This window comes from Hemicordylus capensis, chromosome 5 (assembly GCF_027244095.1).
Source record: "Hemicordylus capensis ecotype Gifberg chromosome 5, rHemCap1.1.pri, whole genome shotgun sequence".
In the NCBI taxonomy this organism is placed as follows: Eukaryota; Metazoa; Chordata; class Lepidosauria; order Squamata; family Cordylidae; genus Hemicordylus; species Hemicordylus capensis.
Genome location: NC_069661.1, coordinates 256,976,262 through 256,996,328, shown reverse-complemented (window position 1 = coordinate 256,996,328; position 20,067 = coordinate 256,976,262). Strand labels below are relative to the sequence as shown.

At 53.0% G+C, this 20,067-nt stretch overlaps 2 protein-coding genes across 5 annotated transcripts in view; both read right to left on the bottom strand.

The window, feature by feature from the left end:
- Nucleotides 1-17,790, bottom strand: part of LOC128325989 (C-type lectin mannose-binding isoform-like) — a 33,643-nt gene extending 15,853 nt beyond the window's left edge. Inside the window, exon 1 of one of the 4 annotated variants that reach the window (XM_053252002.1) lies at nt 17,668-17,790. The gene's annotated coding sequence lies outside the window, so the exon portion shown is untranslated. Of the gene's footprint in view, nt 1-1,331; nt 1,446-2,747; nt 3,007-17,667 lie in introns of those variants that run through there. The other 3 variants (XM_053252004.1, XM_053252001.1, XM_053252003.1) reach the window with 3 other exon arrangements.
- Nucleotides 17,791-17,796: 6 nt separating this feature from the next.
- Nucleotides 17,797-20,067, bottom strand: part of LOC128325988 (maestro heat-like repeat family member 5) — a 41,314-nt gene continuing 39,043 nt past the window's right edge. Inside the window, exons 20-21 of the mRNA XM_053252000.1 lie at nt 18,747-18,918; nt 17,797-17,919 (exon numbers count right to left, since the gene is read on the bottom strand). Coding sequence (XP_053107975.1) covers nt 18,770-18,918 — 149 coding nt within the window. The 3' untranslated portion in view covers nt 17,797-17,919; nt 18,747-18,769. The remainder of the gene's footprint in view (nt 17,920-18,746; nt 18,919-20,067) is intronic.

Below are 20,067 nucleotides of genomic sequence, written 5' to 3'. Positions count from 1 at the left end.
ACTCCCAAGCTATGGACCTGTTCTTTCTGGGGAAGTGTAACCTCATTCAGAACAGGAAGTTCTAACCTGTCTTGCAGATAACAACCCACAACAACGAGCACCTCCATCTTGATTCAGTTTATTATTCCCAATCTAGCCCATTAATGCCTGTAGGAAATGGCTAATGCCATTTCCTGATATTGATGGCAAAGAGAAACAGAAATAGAGCGTGGTTTGGTTCAGTGGGGAGTTGGAACAGATATGCCTTCTATCAGCTTCAGCTGATATGCCAGCTGCCTCCATTTCTTGAGATGGACAACCTCAGAACAGTGGTACATCTGCTGGCACTCTATGTGCGGCTGCCTTTGTATGTAGTCCAGAAACTACAGCTGGTTCAGAATGTGGCAGCCAGGTTGGTCTCCGGGTCATCTTGGAGAGACCATATTACTCCTGTATTGAAAGAGCTACACTGGCTGCCGATAAGTTTCTGGGCAAAATACAGTTTATAACCTATAAAGCCCTAAACGGCTTGGGCCCTGGGTATTTAAGAGAACGTCCTCTTCATCATGAACCCCACTGCCCACTGAGGTCATCAGGAGAGGTCCAGCTGCAGCTGCCGCCAGCTACTCCGGAACGGGCCTTCTCCGCTGCTGCCCCGAGGCTTTGGAACACGCTCCCTGCTGAAATAAGAGCCTCCCCATCTCTGACAATTTTTTAAAAATCTTTAAAAATACATTTGTTCACCGAGGCTTTCAATGCCGTTTTAATGTTAGTTTAAACATTATTTTAAAGTATTGTTTTAAAGTTTTAATTTGTTGTAATGTTTTAACCTTTTGTTGTCATTTATTTTAACCAATGTTTTAATTTCCCTGTTGTCATTTATCTGTTTTAATTAATGTTTTAACTTTTCTGTTTTTTGTTGTAAACCGCCCAGAGACATACGTTTTGGGCGGTATAAAAATATGTTAAACAAACAAACAAACAACTCTCTGAATCCCGAGAGCTGACAGGGCAGCCAGAAGGGAAAACAATAATTAAGTGACTGGACTCCCTTCCCCTATCATGGCCTGCTGGCCTGCCAACGCCCAATCCTCTATTCCCCACCACGACTGAAATAGCCACCTCAATCTCATCGAACATGCCGCCAGCTCCATCCTTAACAAGAGAGCCCAAACCGTGCACAGGCCTGGCACAAACCTCTAAAAAAATAAAATAAAAATAAAAATAAACAAAGCTAGAACTAAAACTGGAGGACCTGGATCGTAACTTCCCCTCAGACCTCAGGCAACCACACCAGCAGCTGCACCTCTGGCTTGCCTCAGTCCTTTTCAGCCTAACTCCCCAGACCCCACCTCTTATGTGGACTCCGGAGCCTGGCTGATGAAACTGGCCCCCACAACTTGTCGGGGCAATCAGGACAGCGGCTCAGGCTGGCAGGAGGAATCCCAGCAGCGGCTGGCTCTCCTCTGCTGCTCAAGGCCAAAGTGGGGAGACAGGGCCGGCTCGGCAAATCTCTCCCATCAGGCCAGGGAGATTCAGGTGGGGAAAGAATCCCCAGCCTCTCAGCCAGCCTCCCCAGTCTTCCTCCATTTGAATGGGAGATCACATGTGTGAGCACTGCAAGATAGTCCCCTTAGGGGATGGAGCTGCTTGGGGAAGAGCATCTAGGTTCCAAGTTCCCTCCCTGGAAGCATCTCCAAGACAGGGCTGAGAGAGATTCCTGCCTGCAACCTTGGAGAAGCCGCTGCCAGTTTGTGTAGACAATACTGAGCTAGATGGACCAATGGTCTGACTCAGTACATGGCAGCTGCCTATGTTTGGATAGATAGATAGATAGATAGATAGATAGATAGATAGATAGATAGATAGATAGATAGATAGATTCAATCAAATCTTGTTTAGCCCAAAGCTGGAAAGGACAAGGACAACCCTCCTCCTTTTCATTAGCTAGCAGCATTTTATTCTAGGCAGTGGATCAGACTGTAGGAAACAGCTATGCTTATTTGGCCAGGGACAGCCTGCTATTCTCTCTGTACACACTGGCTGGCACCCTTGTCCATGAAGGTTGCACAGCTGCCCAAAGTTGTGGCCACAACAAAGTTGTGAGCAGCCACTTTCTTGAATCTTGGAAACATGTCCCTTGCAGTGCTGCAGTCTAAAATGTAACATGTGTGGTGCATCGGTGGGAGACTCCCACCACAACTGCATAACACAAAAGTAGCACACGCAGCTCAAGTTCATTCGAAAGCACCTGGGGCAACCAATGACCCAACTCCCAGGCAGTGTCAGTGAGCCAGCTATGGGGGCAAGGATGGAGAGAACACAGCTGGGGTGGGGTGGGGGGCCTCATTGAAGCCAAAAGTGGATGGAGGATACAGATTGGAGCAGAACAACCACCTGGTGGAAGAGAAGGTACTGATAAATCTATCAGTCAATCTGGGCAGACACTTATCCAACCTTTTCTCAGAAACCTCCAACTTGGCACTCAAGTCAATAACCTTCCAAAGCAGCTTCTGCTTGTGCTTGAACCACCCTTAACCTTATTTCTATTTTGTTTAAGCAGTTGTACCTTGCCTCTTCAAACACTGTTCAAGATCACTTACAAAGCACACACACACACACACACACGATTAAAACCAGATTAAAAGCTGAGAGGCTTAATAGTCTGGACAAATACCAATATAACAATTCAAAGCAGCAAAAGTAGAACACAGTATACTAAGCTAAAGGCTGGATGATAATGCCTGGGGAAAGACTAATGTTTTTACCTGGTTGTGAAAGGAAGAAGCAGAGGTACCTGGAATATAAAACTAGGGAGGCTGTTCCACCAAGAGGGTGCCACCACACAAGGCTCAACACCCACCTCACCTCAAAGGTGGGGGTTGATCATTGGACCCAGAGGCAGCCCAATGAGGGCTGGTTTGGAAGCAACCACATGACGCCTTCTTCAAGGTAGCTGGGATCAGCCTCTCTCTCTCTCTGAAGCATTTATTACTCCCTGGACTCAGCTAGTCCCTCCCCTTCTGCTGGATAGCATTAGCCATGAGGCAACAGCTGAGCAAGCAGGCAGAAGGCTGGGCCACTCCAAGCACCCTGTCCTTCAGGTGCTTCATATCAGCAACTCCAGTAATACACACTCAACAGCGGACCAGAGGGCTTTTTTGATGCATCCTGTGACTGAACAGCTATAACTGTAGTGTTCAAATCCCGGCAGTAAATCCCAGCAATTTTAGCCTCCAAGTGCTTTGCAAATAAGCCATCGAGGACCTTTGAGGGTTTCCTAAAACCACTATCGCAACCCACATATAGTTGGCCGCTAACCACTCAACACAGCCCCTGCTGCACAGCACTGTGAGGGCATCATGGCAGTGGGGAAGTCTTCTGGCTTGGCCGCCATCCCTGCCAGAGAAGACTCCGAAAATTAGCTCTCTGTTAAGTCTGCCTCCACTAACACCACACAAGTGCTTCATACCAGGCAACTGAATGGGCTCTTTCCAGTGGGAAAGGGTGCTTGCTTACGGACCATTGTGTCCAAAGCCACAATACCACCATCAGGCTAAACCTGTCCAGTTAATGGCCTATCCATGACAAGGCAGTCAACAAAACACCTCCACTTTCAGCTCAGCCAAAAACACACATTTTAGGACAGCAACAAGTTGGAAGACCAAGTGGGAAGCTGTAATGGTGGCCATGAAATCTTCAGCTCATCCAGATTTTGGAGGTCCTCCATGCTGTCCGAGATGGCCTCCAAGTTAGCAAGCTGGTTCTTCCATATCTTTAACTATGTCCGGCATCCCCACAATTTAAACCAGTTGCTGGTTGTCCTCCTCAGAGTGAGCAAGGTGGCAAATAGCCTCTCCTGACATTCCTGTAATATTCTTCTAGGTTGAATATGTGTGGCTGCTTGCTCAACCTTTCCTCACTGTGCTTGCTTTCTAATGTTTCCACAGTCTGTAACTCTTCTCTCCGTCCTTTCCAGCTTGCAGTCCTCTTTCCTGAATGGTGAGGTACCTAACGCTAGACCCAGGAGAGATCACTTTACCTTTTGCCAGTGCTGAGTGGATCTATAACATACAACTCATGCAGCTGAAAATTACCTTGGCCGTGCAGACTACAGTGTCACACTGATCATACTTGAATAGAATCATACTTCTATTTACTGCCTACCAGGATCCTATGAAGCATTCATGGTAAGCTAACTTGGCAAAGAGGCACCTTTTACCGTGGTGATTCTCTTTATTTAGCGGGGGGGAGTAACTGGCCCTTTCCACCCCCAGCACAGTACCTCCAGTGACTGTTGCTGGTGTCTATCTTCTGTTTCTTTTTAGATTGTGAGCCCTTTGGGGACAGGGCTCCATCTTATTTATCTTATTTGTCTATTGTTTCTCTGTGTAAACAGCCCTGAGCCATTTTTGGAGGGGCGGTCTAGAAATCAAAGAAAGAAAGAAAGAAAGAAAGAAAGAAAGAAAGAAAGAAAGAAAGAAAGAAAGAAAGAAAGAAAGAAAGAAAGAAAGAAAGAAAGTCTCACCTTATGCTCATTGTTCAAAGTTTTATATCATGAGGAAATTTCTTTTTGTTCCAAAGGACTTTATGTTCCATGGACTTTTAGTGAGTTTAGGAAGTTGGACTTCAGGAACATGGAAACATTTCTCCATGAAATCTTCTGAACAAGCACCAGATGGGGAGATAACTGGCATGTCATGATTAACGGTGCATGGAACAAGAGTCAACAGGATGGTGCTGGCCAATGTCACGTTAGCTTGTATGACCAGGCCCATCGTTTCTACTGTTCACAGGGTGATAATCACAGCCGTAGTGGCTCATCCTAACAAGACGGGGGGGGGGGGGGGCGGGCTCCAAAAGAAGCATAGCTGCCTCTGCTTCCGGGCACTCCTCTTTCTCCCGCTCTGCCTGGGAGCCGTGCTGCCTGCAGGCTGGCCATTCATCAGGTAGAGCTGCATGGTTAACGACATAGCTCTACCGGACAAACGGCCAACCCACAGGCAGCATGGCTCCCAGGTGGGGCAAGTAGAGAGAGGAGCAAGCAACTTGAGCTGCCGCCAGGAAGCAGAGGCAGCTGTGTGGCCTTTGGCGCCCTCCTGTCTCCTTAGGACGAGCTGCTCCTGAATCACAGTCTCCTCAGCACTGGTAAGATCTCTGCTGGCATCTTGAGTTTGCATTTCAAGAAAGAATGGAAGGACTGAGGGGAGTGGTGCTACAAATATAGCAAGACATCTGAACTACACATCTAGGAGGAAAGGTAGAAGGGTGGTGGCAGAAGGGAGAGGCAGACCACTCGCCCATCCTGCCCACGTGAGGCAGGATGAATAGCCAGTGGGGTGAACAGGAGAGGGGAGGCTTTGACTGGAGACCGAGAAGAACTTTCTAACTGCCTGCGGCAGCCCAGACCACGGGGAGACGGCCCACAAGGCTTACCACAGGGCAAGTGGACCTATGTTGTCATCATGCTGGTGGCTCCCGTTCAGGTTGCTAGCCCCTAATCTAATGATATTCAGTTATCTCCCATCTAAATGTTACTGGTTAGACATTTGGTCCCATGAGGAAATTTCATCATGTTCCAGCAGTGATGAGCTTTCAACAATTAAAAGAAGTTAGTGGCTTCATGACATATATCAAGGCACTTTAGGACCTCAGGAACATGGAGAAAAATCGCTATGGAATGATATTCTGAGAAGGAAATATGTACAAATCTAGTGTGTACATATAACCCAGGGGCGGAGGGGGGGGGGCTTTCGCAGGTTCACTTGGATGGCCGTGGCTTGTGTCATGCTAACCATCCTCCACTATCCCACACTGCCGGCTTTGAAGCTCCAGAGAGTCATTGACCAGGAGGCACCTCATATACAGCCAGGCCCCCTTCAGACATGACAGCATGCTCATTCTTAATCTGTAAGGGCCCAAAGTAAACTTCTTCTCCTGGCTCTTAATCCATAACTTTTAATGACTTCTAATTAAAGTCATAATCTACTCTCAGCCTACCCTACTTCACAGGGTCGTTGTGAGGAGAAACTTAAGTATGTAGTACACCACTCTGTGCTCCTTGGAGGAAGAGTGGAATATAAAATATAAATTATTATTATTAATTATTAATTATTATTATTATTAGACTCATCAATTTTAGCATTGTTTTAAATTTTAAATTGTTTTAAAGTTTTAATTTTGTTTTAATTGGTGTTGTTTTGCTGTAAACCACCTAGAGACATGAGTTTGCGGCAGTATATAAATAGGTTAAATAAGTTAAAATGTGTTAAATAAAATAAAAAGGCACAAGAAGCCGCCCTCCAACTGCAGCTATGAAAGAGAGGGCCAAGAAGCACTTTTTGTAGCCTGTATGTGGTGGGGACAGGGCGGGTAAGAGCATCAGGGACCCTGACCATAAAAGGAGGGCCAAACCAACTGTGCACAAAAATGCAGACTACAGTGACCTGCTTCAAAGCTAGGGATGTGCGGTTCGGTTCGGATCCGGACCGGTTCGTCCGAACCGGTCCGGATCCGGCGGCTCGATCCCGGACCGAATCGGGCCCTCCCGGGGACCGAGCCGGACCGAATTCGAGCCGGTTCGGTACCGAACCGGCTCGGGTTTCCCGAACCGGTTCGGGAATGAAATTGAGTCTCACTCAGTGTCTCTTTAAAGTGTGTCCTCCATTTTGTGTCTCCTTCCCGAAACTTTTGCTCCTCCTTGCATCCATTTTGTGATGCTATTTCCAGGCATTGTATTGGCTGCGCTATTGATCCTTGATTGGCCAGAATGAGTCCTTTGGTCTGGTAGGCTGCTTGGCTGTTGCACTGTTGAGAGCTGGCACCCTGTTGGCCGTGGGGGGAGTGCAAAGGTGGGGGCTCCCAAAGGAGGGAATTTCAAACCTATATAAACCCAAGCCTCTTCTCTGGAAACTTCTCTTGGCTGCAGTTGTGGGATCATCTCTGAGACCTGCTTGCCCTTTGCTGGCTGCTCTGGTGTCTCTGTGAGTCCTGACTGTGTCCTGTGTCTCTCTGTGTGTGCTCTGTCTAATCCTTTGTCCACCTGCCCTTTGTGACTCTCTGTGTGTCTCCTCTCTCTGTCTGTCTCTTGTCTGTATACTGTGTGTTACTTCACTTTACTTTCTTCTTAATTTCCCCCAATTTTCCCTGTTCCTTGTCTGTCTGCTTTTCTCCCCCCCCTCCCCCCCCTTTCCCTTCTCATCCTTTGGGCCTACCCTCCCCCTCCCCCACTCCCACCCACTGCATCCTCATTGCTTTAAATCTTCTTCCATTAATTATTGCTCTTTGTCCTGCCTTGTTGTTGTCCAACTTTTTGATTTTCACATTGCATTCCATTGGTTTCAGTTATATATTGCTTGCTGGTTTTGCTTAAATTGTACCATTTTGTTTGTTTCTGCTGACTGCTGCTGCCCTGCGAGTTGGTTCCCTGAATCCCTCCCCCCCACCCCCAGAGGATTCTGTTGTTGTTTCTTGTTGTCCCATATAATCAGTTTTGGTTCCCTGCTCCAAACTTGCCCCTCCAAGTCCAACCACACCCCACCCCACCCCAACCCCACCCCATCCAGCCTTCTCCCAAGTTTGCTGCTGCCAAACCGAGTCCAGTTTTCTTTGCTTGGTTCCACTTATTCATTTGCTATTATTAATTTGCAGCAATTGTGGTTTCATTGTCTCTGTTCACTTAGTGGCCCCCCTCAGAGTCTGTGTTTGGTTCCCCCTCCCCACACCCCCACACCCAAGTTTTTTCTGCTGGTTATAGTCTTTCTTTTAATTTTTTTTTTAAACTTCTGGCTTGTGTTCTCTTGATATATATTGCTTTATATATTTTGCTACCCTCCTCCTCCTCCTCCCCCCCCTGCCTGCCCCCCCCACCCTCCCTCCTCCCAGACCCTACCCTAGCCCAGGCCCAGCTCCTCCCCCAACCACCCCATCCAGCCTAATCGCTGCTGCTGCCCGAGTTGTTCCAGTTTCTCCTTTGCTGTTTGTTGTTGCCCCCTCCCCTTCCCCCCAACACCCCTCTGCCACACACTAGCCCCCAACCACACACACCCTCTCTGCTCCCCCCACCCCACCTCTTTTCCTCCTTGCCCCTGACTCTCTCCACTCACCCCAGGCCCCCTGCCACACACTAGCCCCCAACCACACACACCCTCTCTGCTCCCCCCACCCCACCTCTTTTCCTCCTTGCCCCTGACTCTCTCCACTCACCCCAGGCCCCCTGCCACACACTAGCCCCCAACCACACACACCCTCTCTGCTCCCCCCACCCCACCTCTTTTTCTCCTTGCCCCTGACTCTCTCCACTCACCCCAGGCCCCCTGCCACACACTAGCCCCCAACCACACACACCCTCTCTGCTCCCCCCACCCCACCTCTTTTCCTCCTTGCCCCTGACTCTCTCCACTTACCCCAGGCCCCCTGCCACACACTAGCCCCAACCACACACACCCTCTCTGCTCCCCCCACCCCACCTCTTTTTCTCCTTGCCCCCGACTCTCTCCACTTACCCCAGGCCCCCTGCCACACACTAGCCCCCAACCACACACACCCTCTCTGCTCCCCCCACCCCACCTCTTTTTCTCCTTGCCCCCGACTCTCTCCACTTACCCCAGGCCCCCTGCCACACACTAGCCCCCAACCACACACACCCTCTCTGCTCCCCCCACCCCACCTCTTTTCCTCCTTGCCCCCGACTCTCTCCACTTACCCCAGGCCCCCTGCCACACACTAGCCCCCAACCACACACACCCTCTCTGCTCCCCCCACCCCACCTCTTTTCCTCCTTGCCCCCGACTCTCTCCACTTACCCCAGGCCCCCTGCCACACACTAGCCCCCAACCACACACACCCTCTCTGCTCCCCCCACCTCTTTGGACCGCTGCTACTGCTGTGTCCTCCCCCCACACCTGAATCCCCCCTCCCTGCTGCGCTGCGCTTCTCCTCTCTCCTCTTTCTCTCTATCATCTCTCTTTCTCCTCTCTCTCTCTTTCTTTTCTCTCTCTCTCCTCTCTTTCTCTTTGTCCCTGCCCCCCCTCTCTTTTCTCTCTCTCTTAGTCTTTTCTCTCTCTGCTCCCCTTCACTTTCCACCTCCTCTCCCACAGCTGCAGCCGCACACAGTAGCCTACCCACCTGGCGGCTGCCATCGGTTTTTTTTTTTCTTTTTATAGTTTTTGGTTGATTTTGTCTCTGCTTGGGGGTGAGTTGAGCGACACAAATAGTGTTGTCTCCTCACTTCTGCCCCTCCATCGTTGTTGAACTACCCCGGTTGCCTGTGTGCCTCGTGCGGCCGCCCTGCTGTGTCTCAGCCCAGGGTGGCTGGCTGGCGGCGGCGAATCCGTGACCAGCAGTGAGTGGCAGGAGAAGGACCGGAAGAGGGGTTAGTGTGTGTGCGATTGTGCACCTTTTGTTGCCCCTTTCTCTCCCTAGCTGGCGGTTTTAAATAGGGACACCCCTATTCTGAAATGCATTTGGGTGTGGGGAGGAGGGAGGGAACCTTGGAGAGGAGATGTACTGTTGTAAAACTTGTGTCTTCATGCCCATGCCCAGTAAAGAAATTGCTGCTGTGTGTTGCGTTGCATTGCATGCGTCTTGCAGGTGGTTTTTGAACAGGTGCCTTCCAGAGTGCTTCCTTGCCTCTGGGGCAGTCTGAGTGGGGTCCAGGGTTCTGATGCGATGCTGCCACTACATGCTGGGCCCATGCCATGCCAGAGTGCTTCCTTGCCTCTGGGGCAGTCTGAGTGGGGTCCTGGCTGGGCTCTGATGCTGCCACTACATGCTGGGCCCATGCCATGCCAGAGTGCTTCCTTGCCTCTGGGGCAGTCTGAGTGGGGTCCTGGCTGGGCTCTGATGCTGCCACTACATGCTGGGCCAATACACACGTATGATGATGATCATGATGTTCAATCCATGAGGCTGCCATCAAGTGTTTGCTGCTGCTTGCTTGCCATGGCATTGGGCAGGCAGAGTCACAGAGTGGGTGGGTTCAACCTCTGTGTTGGTGTGACTGGGTTCTGGTTTTGGTTGTGTGCAATTTAGAGTCACTAAATAGGCTGCATTGAGTTTGAATGCCCCTCCAAATTATTTTTTTGACCCTGTCTGGCCTTCCTCCTAAAGTCTCCCTCCTTCTGACCTAGCAGCATGTCTGAGCGCCGTGTGGCGGGCAGGGCTCGCTCAAGGCTGGCAGGCAGAGGTGGGAGAGGCCAGGTGCGGGGTGCGCCTGCGGCACGGGGAGGGAGAGGACGCGGGGAGCCTGAGGACACCCCAGTTCTCCCCATTGGAGAATTCTTTGCTCCGGCCCCATCTTTGGTGCGCAGGATTCAGTTCCCCACGCCTGCTGCCGCCAATCGCGGCAGAGGCAGAGGCACTGTTAGGGCTGTGGCGGGTCCCTCCTCGCCGGCGGCACCAGGTGCTGCTGAGCTACCGCCAGTTGTTGAGGTGGAGGAGACTGTGGAGTTGGAAGAGCAGGTAGAGGGCGGTGAGGACCGTGCGGCTGGCAGCGATGCAGCCAGGTTCTCCCTCCCTCTGGGGCCCCTTCCCCCTATCCTTTCGCCGCTCAGTGGGGCCCCCCCTCGTGAAGCCCGACACTCTGGTGGGGAGCGGTCTGGCGAGGTGGTGGAGGAGAGGCCTGCCTCTCCGATGCCAGTTGAGCCGGGCCCTTCCTCCGCTGTGGAGGGCGGAAGGGGCGGGTTGGGTGGCAGCAGTGGGCAGGCAGCGGCGGCCGCCCCCCCCCCTAGGACTGCAGCCACCCTGCGAGAAACGGCCTAGGACGGCGCCCAGGGCGCAGGAGGCCAAGGGCAGTGGTGCATGGGTGCATTTTGAGGTCCCTCAAGATGCCCCATTCCACGCCCGCTGTGTCCACTGCAGGATGCTTGTCAGCCGTGGAAGGGACCCTGCGCACCTGGGTACGACGCCTATGTGGAGACACCTAGAGCGTCACCACCCAGGTCTCAGGGGACAGGCTGGCAGCGCTAGTGCGCCTTGTGCATCTGCCACTAGGGCGGGCAGCGGCAGTGTGCCAGCCAGCAGGCAGGCTACACTGCCCGTCCAGCGGTGGACGCAGTCCTCGGGCAGCCAGCGTATTGTTCGCGTGGACCATCATCACCTCACCCGCCTCATAGGGGAGATGATTTCCACCGATGACCAGCCGTTTCAGGTGGTCGAGAACAACGGCTTCCGCCGTATTCTCCAATACCTGGCTCCCGAATACGTCATCCCCTCAAGGACGACGTTCAGCCGGAACGTGGTCCCCTCCCTGTACCGCCGGTGCAGGGAGCTCGTGTCGGCCGAGCTGCGTGCAGCTCCGGCCGGGACAAGCGTGCATTTCACGACTGACCTCTGGACCAGTGTCAGTGGGATGCACGCTTCTTTCCTGGCCCTCACTGCCCACTGGTGGGGACCGGAGAGTGAGGGGACCTCCGCGGGCGATGCTTCCGGGTCCGGCGCGGCTCCCGATGCACTACGGCACAGGTGGGCCGTCCTGCACGTGGAGACGATGGACACGAGGCACACCGCGGAGGAGGTGGCGGCCGTACTCGACCGCCAGATAGAGGAGTGGATTGGCGGGTGTCCACACCTCTCCCGCGGCTTCATTGTCACCGACAATGGAGCCAACGTTACCGCCGCTGTCGAGACAGTCATGGACTGTGTGAACATACGGTGTATGGCATCTCATCCCTACGGATGTGGAGACGCGGTGGAACTCCACCTTCCTCCTGTTCCAGCGCCTGTTGGAGCAGGAGAGAGCCCTTGTCGCCCTGGCGAGGGACGAGTCCTTGGATGTCTGCGACTTCTCGAACGCAGAGTGGAAGCAGATGTCCGAGGCGGTGTCGGCACTCGAGCCCTTCCAGCTTGCCACGAAGGGCTTGTGTGGCGACACCACTCCCTTGAGCCAGGCGCTGCCCACAGCTGTTCGTCTCGAGAAGCTGATGGGTGGACTCCATATCTCTCTGACCACGCCAGAGGGTCGTGCTCTGGCTGGGAGGCTGAGGTCTGGGGTTGACGAGCGGCTCGTTGATGTGCTGGGAGACAGGGAGGAGTATGTCCTCGCTTGTCTCTGTCACCCAGCCCTCAAGGGCAATGCCGTGAGTGCCGACGACTTGCCCAGGTGGAAGGGCATCCTGGTCGAGAAGGTTAGGGAGGAGGAGGCCGCTAGGGCCCGCAGAGACCAGGGTGTTGGTAGTGGTGCGGGGGCAGCCCTCGCGGCCCAACCCGCACCCAGCAGCAGCATGGGCGGCCAGCCGGCGTCAGCTTCCCCTTCCCCTCCCTCTTCCCAGTCCAGCAGCGCGGCATCCCAGGCGGCGCCATCGCAGCAGCCATTTGCTACCGACTCGAGATCCGCCCAGTGGTTTCAGCGGTTCTGCTATGGCGCCATGCCTGGTATGCGGGAGGCTCGACCTGCCAGGCCCCCCTCCAGTGCTGAGCAATGCGTTGCGCAGTACTTGGAGGAGCCTGTGGAGGGAGACGGCGTGGACTGCGCACAGTTCTGGGCGAGCCGCCGCCAAGTCTGGCCGGACCTGGCGGTGGTGGCTGTGCGCCTCCTCTCCTGCCCCCCAACCAGTGTCCAGAGCGAGCGGGTGTTTTCACGTGCCGGGGACGTGGTGACACCCTCTCGCTCCCGCTTGGACCCTGGTCTGGTGGAGCAGCTGGTCTTCCTTAAGGTGAACCTCCCCCTGTTGGGCTACCCCAAGCTGCAGTTTGAGACGGGCGAGTGATTACCGTGGGTTGCCCCATGGTTGGTCACCTGCCTGGCTCGAACTCTGTGCTTATCCCTACCCTCCCCCCTTCCACCTCTAGCTGAGCTGACGTGACAGATGCTGAGCCGTGCCAGCCAGTCGCAGCGTGTAGTGTGCCCACACAGAGATGCAGTTGTAGTAGTAGTTGTAGTGCTGCGACTGGCCAGATGTTTACAATGCCCACGCCCACCTAAAAAGAAACCCAATGCTGACCAGCACAGGCCCTTTATCTATCCACCTGTCAGCATTTGGGGACCTGGCGTGGGCACGGCACACCCCCCCAAAGTAGCACAGCCCACGGAGTACTAGACTTAGCGGCAGCGGCGGGTATACGTTCAAAAATGCAGTGTAGATATGTAAATACTGTATGTAAATAAACATGTAAATAATTTTTTCTTTAAAAACCCCATGTCAAAATCAAGCCTCAAAATTATGCAAAAGAAAGAAAAAAAGGTGACAAAGGGAGAACAAAATGATGAATGCCAAATGAATTGATTTTATTGAAAATGTCACCAGAAATCATGTGTGGGGGGCTTGGTTTACATGGAGAAGATGATTGGGTGATTTTTTGAAATGAAACGAATGAATTATTATCATCTTATGTTCATCTTGATTGTGGTCACTGTTGATGTTGGCTGATGGCAAAAAACCCAAAACCATCAGAATAGCAATGAACTGGCTGCCAACACAACATATTGATTGATAACTGTGCAGGGGGGGAATTGGGTCTGTGTGTGTGTGTGTGGTGCAGGCTCAGTCTGTCTCTTCCTGTTGTGTGTCTGTCTGTCTGTCTGTCTGTGTGAATGGATGCCTAGCACTGTCTCTGTGTGTGGATGCTTTCTGTGTGTAGTGTGGTGTGTGTCTGTCTACATGTTTTTTTCCTCCCCCCCATGCCTCCCTCCATCCTTCCCCTCTCATCCTCTCCCCTTCCTCTTCACCACCTTCCATCCTCCCTCCCTTCCAGCCCACCACCGCCTCACCTGCCCCCAACCCCGGTCTGGCAGATGATGAGAGTCTGGTCTCTCCCACCGAAGCACACACGTGAGCACGTGTGTGCACAAATATGTGGCTGACCAACTCTGAGCCGGACCCTCCCCCCTTCAATCCCCTCTACATCCCTCTCCCCCTCCCCTTTCCTCCCCCCTGCCTCCCAGCCTCCCTCCCTGCCTCCCTCCCCCCTCCTAGCTAGCAGCGCACACATACACACACAAAACACCTGTGGTGGCAAACACCACCAGCACACATGCACTCACACTGGTGCCACCACCTCTGCCTTGGGCCTCTGTGTCCTTGAGCAGATATGTGGTGGTGGACCAGAGAAGCATTTCTTTCCAGCAAGGCAAAAGGCATGCACTCACTGCACACACACACACACACACACACACGAAGAGGTGAAGACGAGAAGAGGCAACTTCTAGAACCAGCAGCAGCAGGTGAGTGTCGTGTAATTGTGTTGCTTCCCAAGGCCACTGCCCATGCTCAATGCTCAGTCTGCTGAAACTAAAGAACTAGCTACAATCACCCTTCCTCACATGCAGCTCAGCTCAGCTCAGCTCAGCTGCACAGCACACTGACTAACTAGACACTACAGCTGGTGGTAGAAAAAACAGAAGTCTAGATTCTAGAAGATGTCCTGGTGGATTTTAAACTTTCAAATCTGTGCTAGGATTGCCTCGCCCGCCTCCTCCTCCTCCTCCTCCTCCTCCTCCTCCTGCCTGTAATTGTGCCCTCTCCCCTTGCAGTTGCGCCGTCGTGATGGGTTGGTGATGTGCGTGCGCCGTCTACTTGTTAGCTCTCTCCTCCTCATGTTGGCTGGGCTTGCCAGGCACTGGCTGGCAGCAGCTGTTGGCTGTGTGCTAGGCTCAGGCTGTGGCGCGCGTGACTGGACTGGGAATGTTATTGTAGCGGCAACACTGGTTGTGGTGGTAGCAGTAGTAGCTGTTGTTGTTGCTGGGCTGGTGGCTGCTGGCCTGTGCTGACTCTGCGCACTTGGTCTGGTCTGGTCTGGTCATTGGGATGCAGATGTAGGGTGTGTGTGCATCATCCATGGGGAGCATCAGAGCAGAGCAGAGCAGGTTGGCTGGCTTCTGTCTGTCGGGCCTAGTCAGTGGCAGGCACTGAGTGAGGCGGTGGTTCCTTTGGGCATCACGTCACCCATCATGCAGAGCGGCAGGTCTGCTGCTCTGCTGCTCCGCCTCCTGCTTCTTCTCTGTGTGTGCTGCTCTTGTGCTTAGTGTGCTGCTCCGCTGCTGCTGCTGTGCTGGCAGGCAGCACAGCAGTGGCCTTTTTGTTAGATCAGAGAGTGGGTGTTGTCTCTCTGAGTGTCCTCCTCTTACTTGCTTGGATAGGAGTGGTGGTAGTAGGTAGGCATTAAGATGGACTGACTAGGTGTTACGTGTTAGGGCGCCCAGAGAGAGGGGCCAAAAAGATGGGGTGGCAATTGTTGGGTTGCTCCTAGTATTATTGGTGAATTTCTGAAGAAAAATTTTTTTTCCATTGGCTAGAATGGGGGTTCGGGGCTGCCCCAGACCCGCCTCTGTGGGGTGGCAGCACCGCCAAAGTGGGTCCGGGGCCATGGCAAAAATGCCCTCAGTCCCTCCCAGCAATCCCCGTAGAGATAGGAGTGATGGTTCTGTTGTTTTTCTGAGGTGTTCTGAGTGAGTGTGGATTCTGTGATAGCAAATGAGAGTGGATTCATGGTGTCTCATTGGAAATCTCATAAGCTATCATAGAATCTACACTCAGAATACCTCAGAAAAACAACAGAACCATCACTCCTATCTCTACGGGGATTGCTGGGAGGGACTGAGGGCATTTTTGCCATGGCCCCGGACCCACTTTGGGGGTGCTGCCACCCCACAGAGGTGGGTCTGGGGCAGCCCCGAACCCCCATTCTAGCCAATGGGGAAAAAAAATTTCTTCAGAAATTCACCAATAATACTAGGAGCCACCAATTGCCTTGGGATTTTTGGGGTGGAGGACACCCATGGGTGGCTACCACCCACCCCAGCTTTTTTGCCCCTAAGGGCTCCACATTGTGAGTTATGGGCAAAAATTTATTTTTTGAAAAAAATTTGTAAAAAATCAGAGGAAGGTCCAATCGACTTGAAATTTGGGTGGCAGGTAGAACACAATGTCCCCTTCAAAACCAGCCACTTTTTGTGATCCGAACCGGTTCGGTTCTGATCCGAACCGGTTCGAAACCGAACCGGACCGGGGGGGTGGTCTGGCAAAACCAAAACCGAACCACCCCGGTCCGGTCCGGACCCGGTTCGGACCCGAACCGAACCGGGAGAACCGGTTTTATGCACATCCCTATTCAAAGCAGAATCATCTCTTACCTCATTTTTAAAAGAAAGAAAAAGAAACCGCAGTCCCAGCAGGGCCCTGGCTCCCAGGACTAAGTGGATGCTTTCCCCTGGGGCAGTCTTCCCACGGAAAACTGCCACTCCAAGGAAGCCGCTTGTCCCCAAAGTGGAGACTTAACAGGAAATAGCCGCTGTAGGGGACAAATGGTCCCTTGGAAAGTGATGTTCTGAATATCTCCACAGCAATTGGTCAAAACCAACTCAGGGTTCCCTCGTGGTACAGGAAAGACGTTACTCCCAGTAAGCCGCTCCAGCACCAGAAGTTTAAGGAGAGGAGAGCTGGTCTTGTGGTAGCCAGCATGGCTTGTCCCCATAGCTAAGCAGGGTCTGCCCTGGTTGCATATGAATGGGAGACTCGATGTGTAAGCACTGTAAGAGATTCCCCTCAGGGGATGGGGCCCTTTTGGGAAGAGCAGAAGGTTCCCAGTTCCCTCCCTGGCAGCATCTCCAAGATAGGGCTGAAAGAGATTCCTGCCTGCAACCTTGGAGAAGCTACTACCAGTCTGTGAAGACAATGCTGAGCTAGATGGACCAATGGTCTGACTCCGTATATGGCAGCTTCCTATGTTCCTTCCTGTGTTCCTATGTCCAGGCTGTCTCCAGGCCCTTGACTGACCAGGCCCTTAGGGAGAGGAGAGCTGGTCTTGTGGGAGCAAGCATGACTTGTCCCCTTAGCTTATCAGGGTCCGCCCTGGTTGCATATGAATGGGAGACTAGAAGTGTGAGCACTGGAAGATATTCCCCTCAGGGGATGGAGCCACTCTACGAAGAGCAGAAGGTGTCAAGTTCCCTCCCTGGCAGCATCTCCAAGATAGGGCTGAGAGAGACTCCTGCCTGCAACCTTGGAGACGCCCTTGCCAGTCTGTGAAGACAATACTGAGCTAGATAGACCACTTGTCTGACTCGGTATATGGCAGCTTCCTATATTCCTATGACAGCTGCTGGCCTCTCCTAACCGTGCAAAGCATGAGATGGTGTCACTCTGGTTCACAACTGGGGAGAAGCTGGTGGGCAAGACAGGATTCAGGAACTACAACGACTACTGTTGATAAACCACTGTTCAACCCCCCAAAAATCTCAAAGTGGTTTACATAGAAAAAGAATGGCAAGGAGAAGTCGGTTCTCTGTCCCCAAAGAGCTCACAGGTCTAAAAAGTAGCACAAGGTAGAGGTACCAGCAACAGCCACGGTGGGGGCGGGAGGTGCTGTGCTGGGGTTGAAAAGGGCCAGTTGGCTCTCCCCCTCCTCAGCATAAGAGATTCACCACTTTGAATGGTTCCTCTTTGCCCAGTTAGCAGGAGAAAGCACCGGAAGCCAAACCACGCTGCCTGCAGTGTAGTCTGAGAAGGCCGCACCATCACAAGCAGTGCTCAGCACTTTGCCTTGCCTCTCCTGGATTTTACCTCCTGAGCCACACTGCCAAAGGGGTCTTAGAGCACCCACCCCCGGAAGGCTCAGGACACATGGTGGGGTCTGAGTGGTTCTGTGGACCTCCCACAGAGCTGGGTGTGAAAAGAGGGGGAGCTCTCATCCCAAACAACAGAAATGACTCTTCCCTGGAATCTGCTTGAGTAATAATTTCTTCCCACCTACCTATTCAAGATCCTCCCACCCGACCACAGGCTATTTGTAGGCGACGGCGTTCAGCATACCGCCCATTGGTGAAGGAGCGGGGTCTCACGCTGAGGCGGTCCACTGTCGGTTTTGCCTCTTTCTGTCTCACTTGTCCTCAGGAGCTCTTCCGGGCGCTTTCTAGGGTCTCAGGCTGGCCTGGCAGAGCTTCAAGGCTGCTGGCCCCTCGTATCTCCGCCGTGCTGCTGGGATTTCCTCCTTCGTACTGCGCACCTGCCAGAGAGATGTGGGTAAACCTTGCCCAGCACCACCCGCTCAGCACCAGGCTCTCTGGCTAGGCACAATGCGGCTGGGCCAGAGGGGCAGACTCTGCCAGGCTGCTGTCCACCGCATGAGAGGAGCCCTCCTCACTCCCCCACCAGTTGCATGAGCAGGGAGGGGAGATCCCCACCTGGTCTCAGACTATTCACCTGCCTGTTGTGACCCATGTGTGGCACATGGAAGGACAAGGGGGTGGGGAAGGAGCAGGTCTACACTCAGGGGGAAGCAGAATGGGGCACTGAAGGATAACATTCTCCCAGCACAACGGAAGGGAGTGCTGCCAAGTATTTAAATCTTCCACTCCAGGGCTGGATCTCAGGGCCAGTTCATGCAGAAGCATGACTCAAGCTTGGTTCTGCCCATGTCCTTAGGAGCACGCACTCCCCTCTGCTCAGAAAACCCTCATGCGCTGTGCATGCCCCTTACTCCTGCCTCTCTTCCAAAGCACCCTGAACAGCCCTGGGGGCTTTGCCCAGGGGGACAGCACAGAGGCTCAACCGTCCTGCTCACCCACAGTTTCCTTCTGGCCATGGTGGCCTGTCTTGTGGCGAATGGGCTGACTGAACAGCTTCCCACACGGACAGGAGTGGAAATTTGCTCACGAGTGCACAACGCACATTGAGGCAGTTGGGGAGAACAAGAACAACTTCATGCCGTGACCAACATGGATCATCCAGCTGGAGGGGGAGGAGGGGAGGGGGAGGCCAGGAGGAAAGGGAAGGGAATCCACTGTGGGGAATCTCCCCTCCCAACTCCTGTCACCACCCTAAGGGGCGGACCTTTTCCTGATGGAAAACTCCTATCAGAAGCAGGACCTCCAAATCCGATGCAGCATTATCCGGAAGCTGAACCCATCAGGGATTTGATCATGGACAACCTCCAAGATTCTGATGGTCTGGATCGCCAGGCAGCTGACTGATGGCTTTGGGTCATCTTGCAGATTACTCAGGGCTAAGAAGGAAAGGAAAGGGGAAAGGGTCACAGCCATGCTACTGAAAGGAATATCTGTTAGTTTGTTTAGTCATGTCTGCCTTGTTCACATATGACATGAGGGGTGAGTGTGCTCTAATTTAAGAACCCAAGGGATATATGGATGGAAGGAAGCAAACCCTCTCTTCCGTACCACCTCCTCCTCTTCAGGTACTTTCTTCCCCAATCCAACTCGCTTCCTGGATCAGAACCAGGCTAGGAGGAAAGCACCTCGGTCCATGCAACATGGGATGATAAAATTCAGGAGAGTTCATTGCCCTTCATTTACCATCACCCATCGAACCCTTGTAATGCAAAAATCTGAGACTTTCCCCCACTCTAAATGTGAATGGGGAAGGCATGTGAAGAAACCATCATGACTGCCTTGTCAGTTCTAGTGTGGCCCTAATGTGAAGCATAACAGAAGTATAAGAAACGGCAGAGCTAGAATCTGCTGATTGTCCTGTTATGGGCTGAGGGAATGCATTCGCACATAATACAAAGCCAGAGGTCCCTTCACCTCTGGTTTCAGAAACTGCATGCCCAAATGCGGGCAACCACACTTTCAGCAAATAATAGACCTGCCGTTTCCCTCCCCAAATAGAGGATTGTACCTTCGGTTTGTAGTGAGATCTGCTGCTTGGACCTCCAGTTCCATGGTGCCAGTGTTACCTCCAAACACTGGCACCACAGTTTGCCTTCTCCCCAACTGGAGTTGAGGGACGAAGCTCCTCCCTCATGCCAGCTGCTATTGACTGTGTGGGCTGTCCTTCATGAAAGAAGGAAGCCCATACAGCCAGTTCCCTCTCTTCTCTGCAGTCAGCGAGACTGCAGAGAAGGAGCTCTCCATTTCGTCTGAATGCAGACAGGAAAGTGGGGAGAGGAGTTACGCCAACCTGTGGGTCCATTGGACCCCTGATCCCACGTTACATACCAAGGCAGCCCGGGACTCAGCTGAGGCAGGGACCCAAGGGCACAACTCCCAGGGAAGGCAGGTCAGGACCTTGGATAGCTCCATCCACAAGGGAGCTGGGTATAGCAACATGAGAGGGGTATTGCTCCAACAGATGCTTGGAGGTGACTGCTGGGTTTTATAGCTGCTACCCAGGTGGGGTGGCCCCTTTCCTGCCC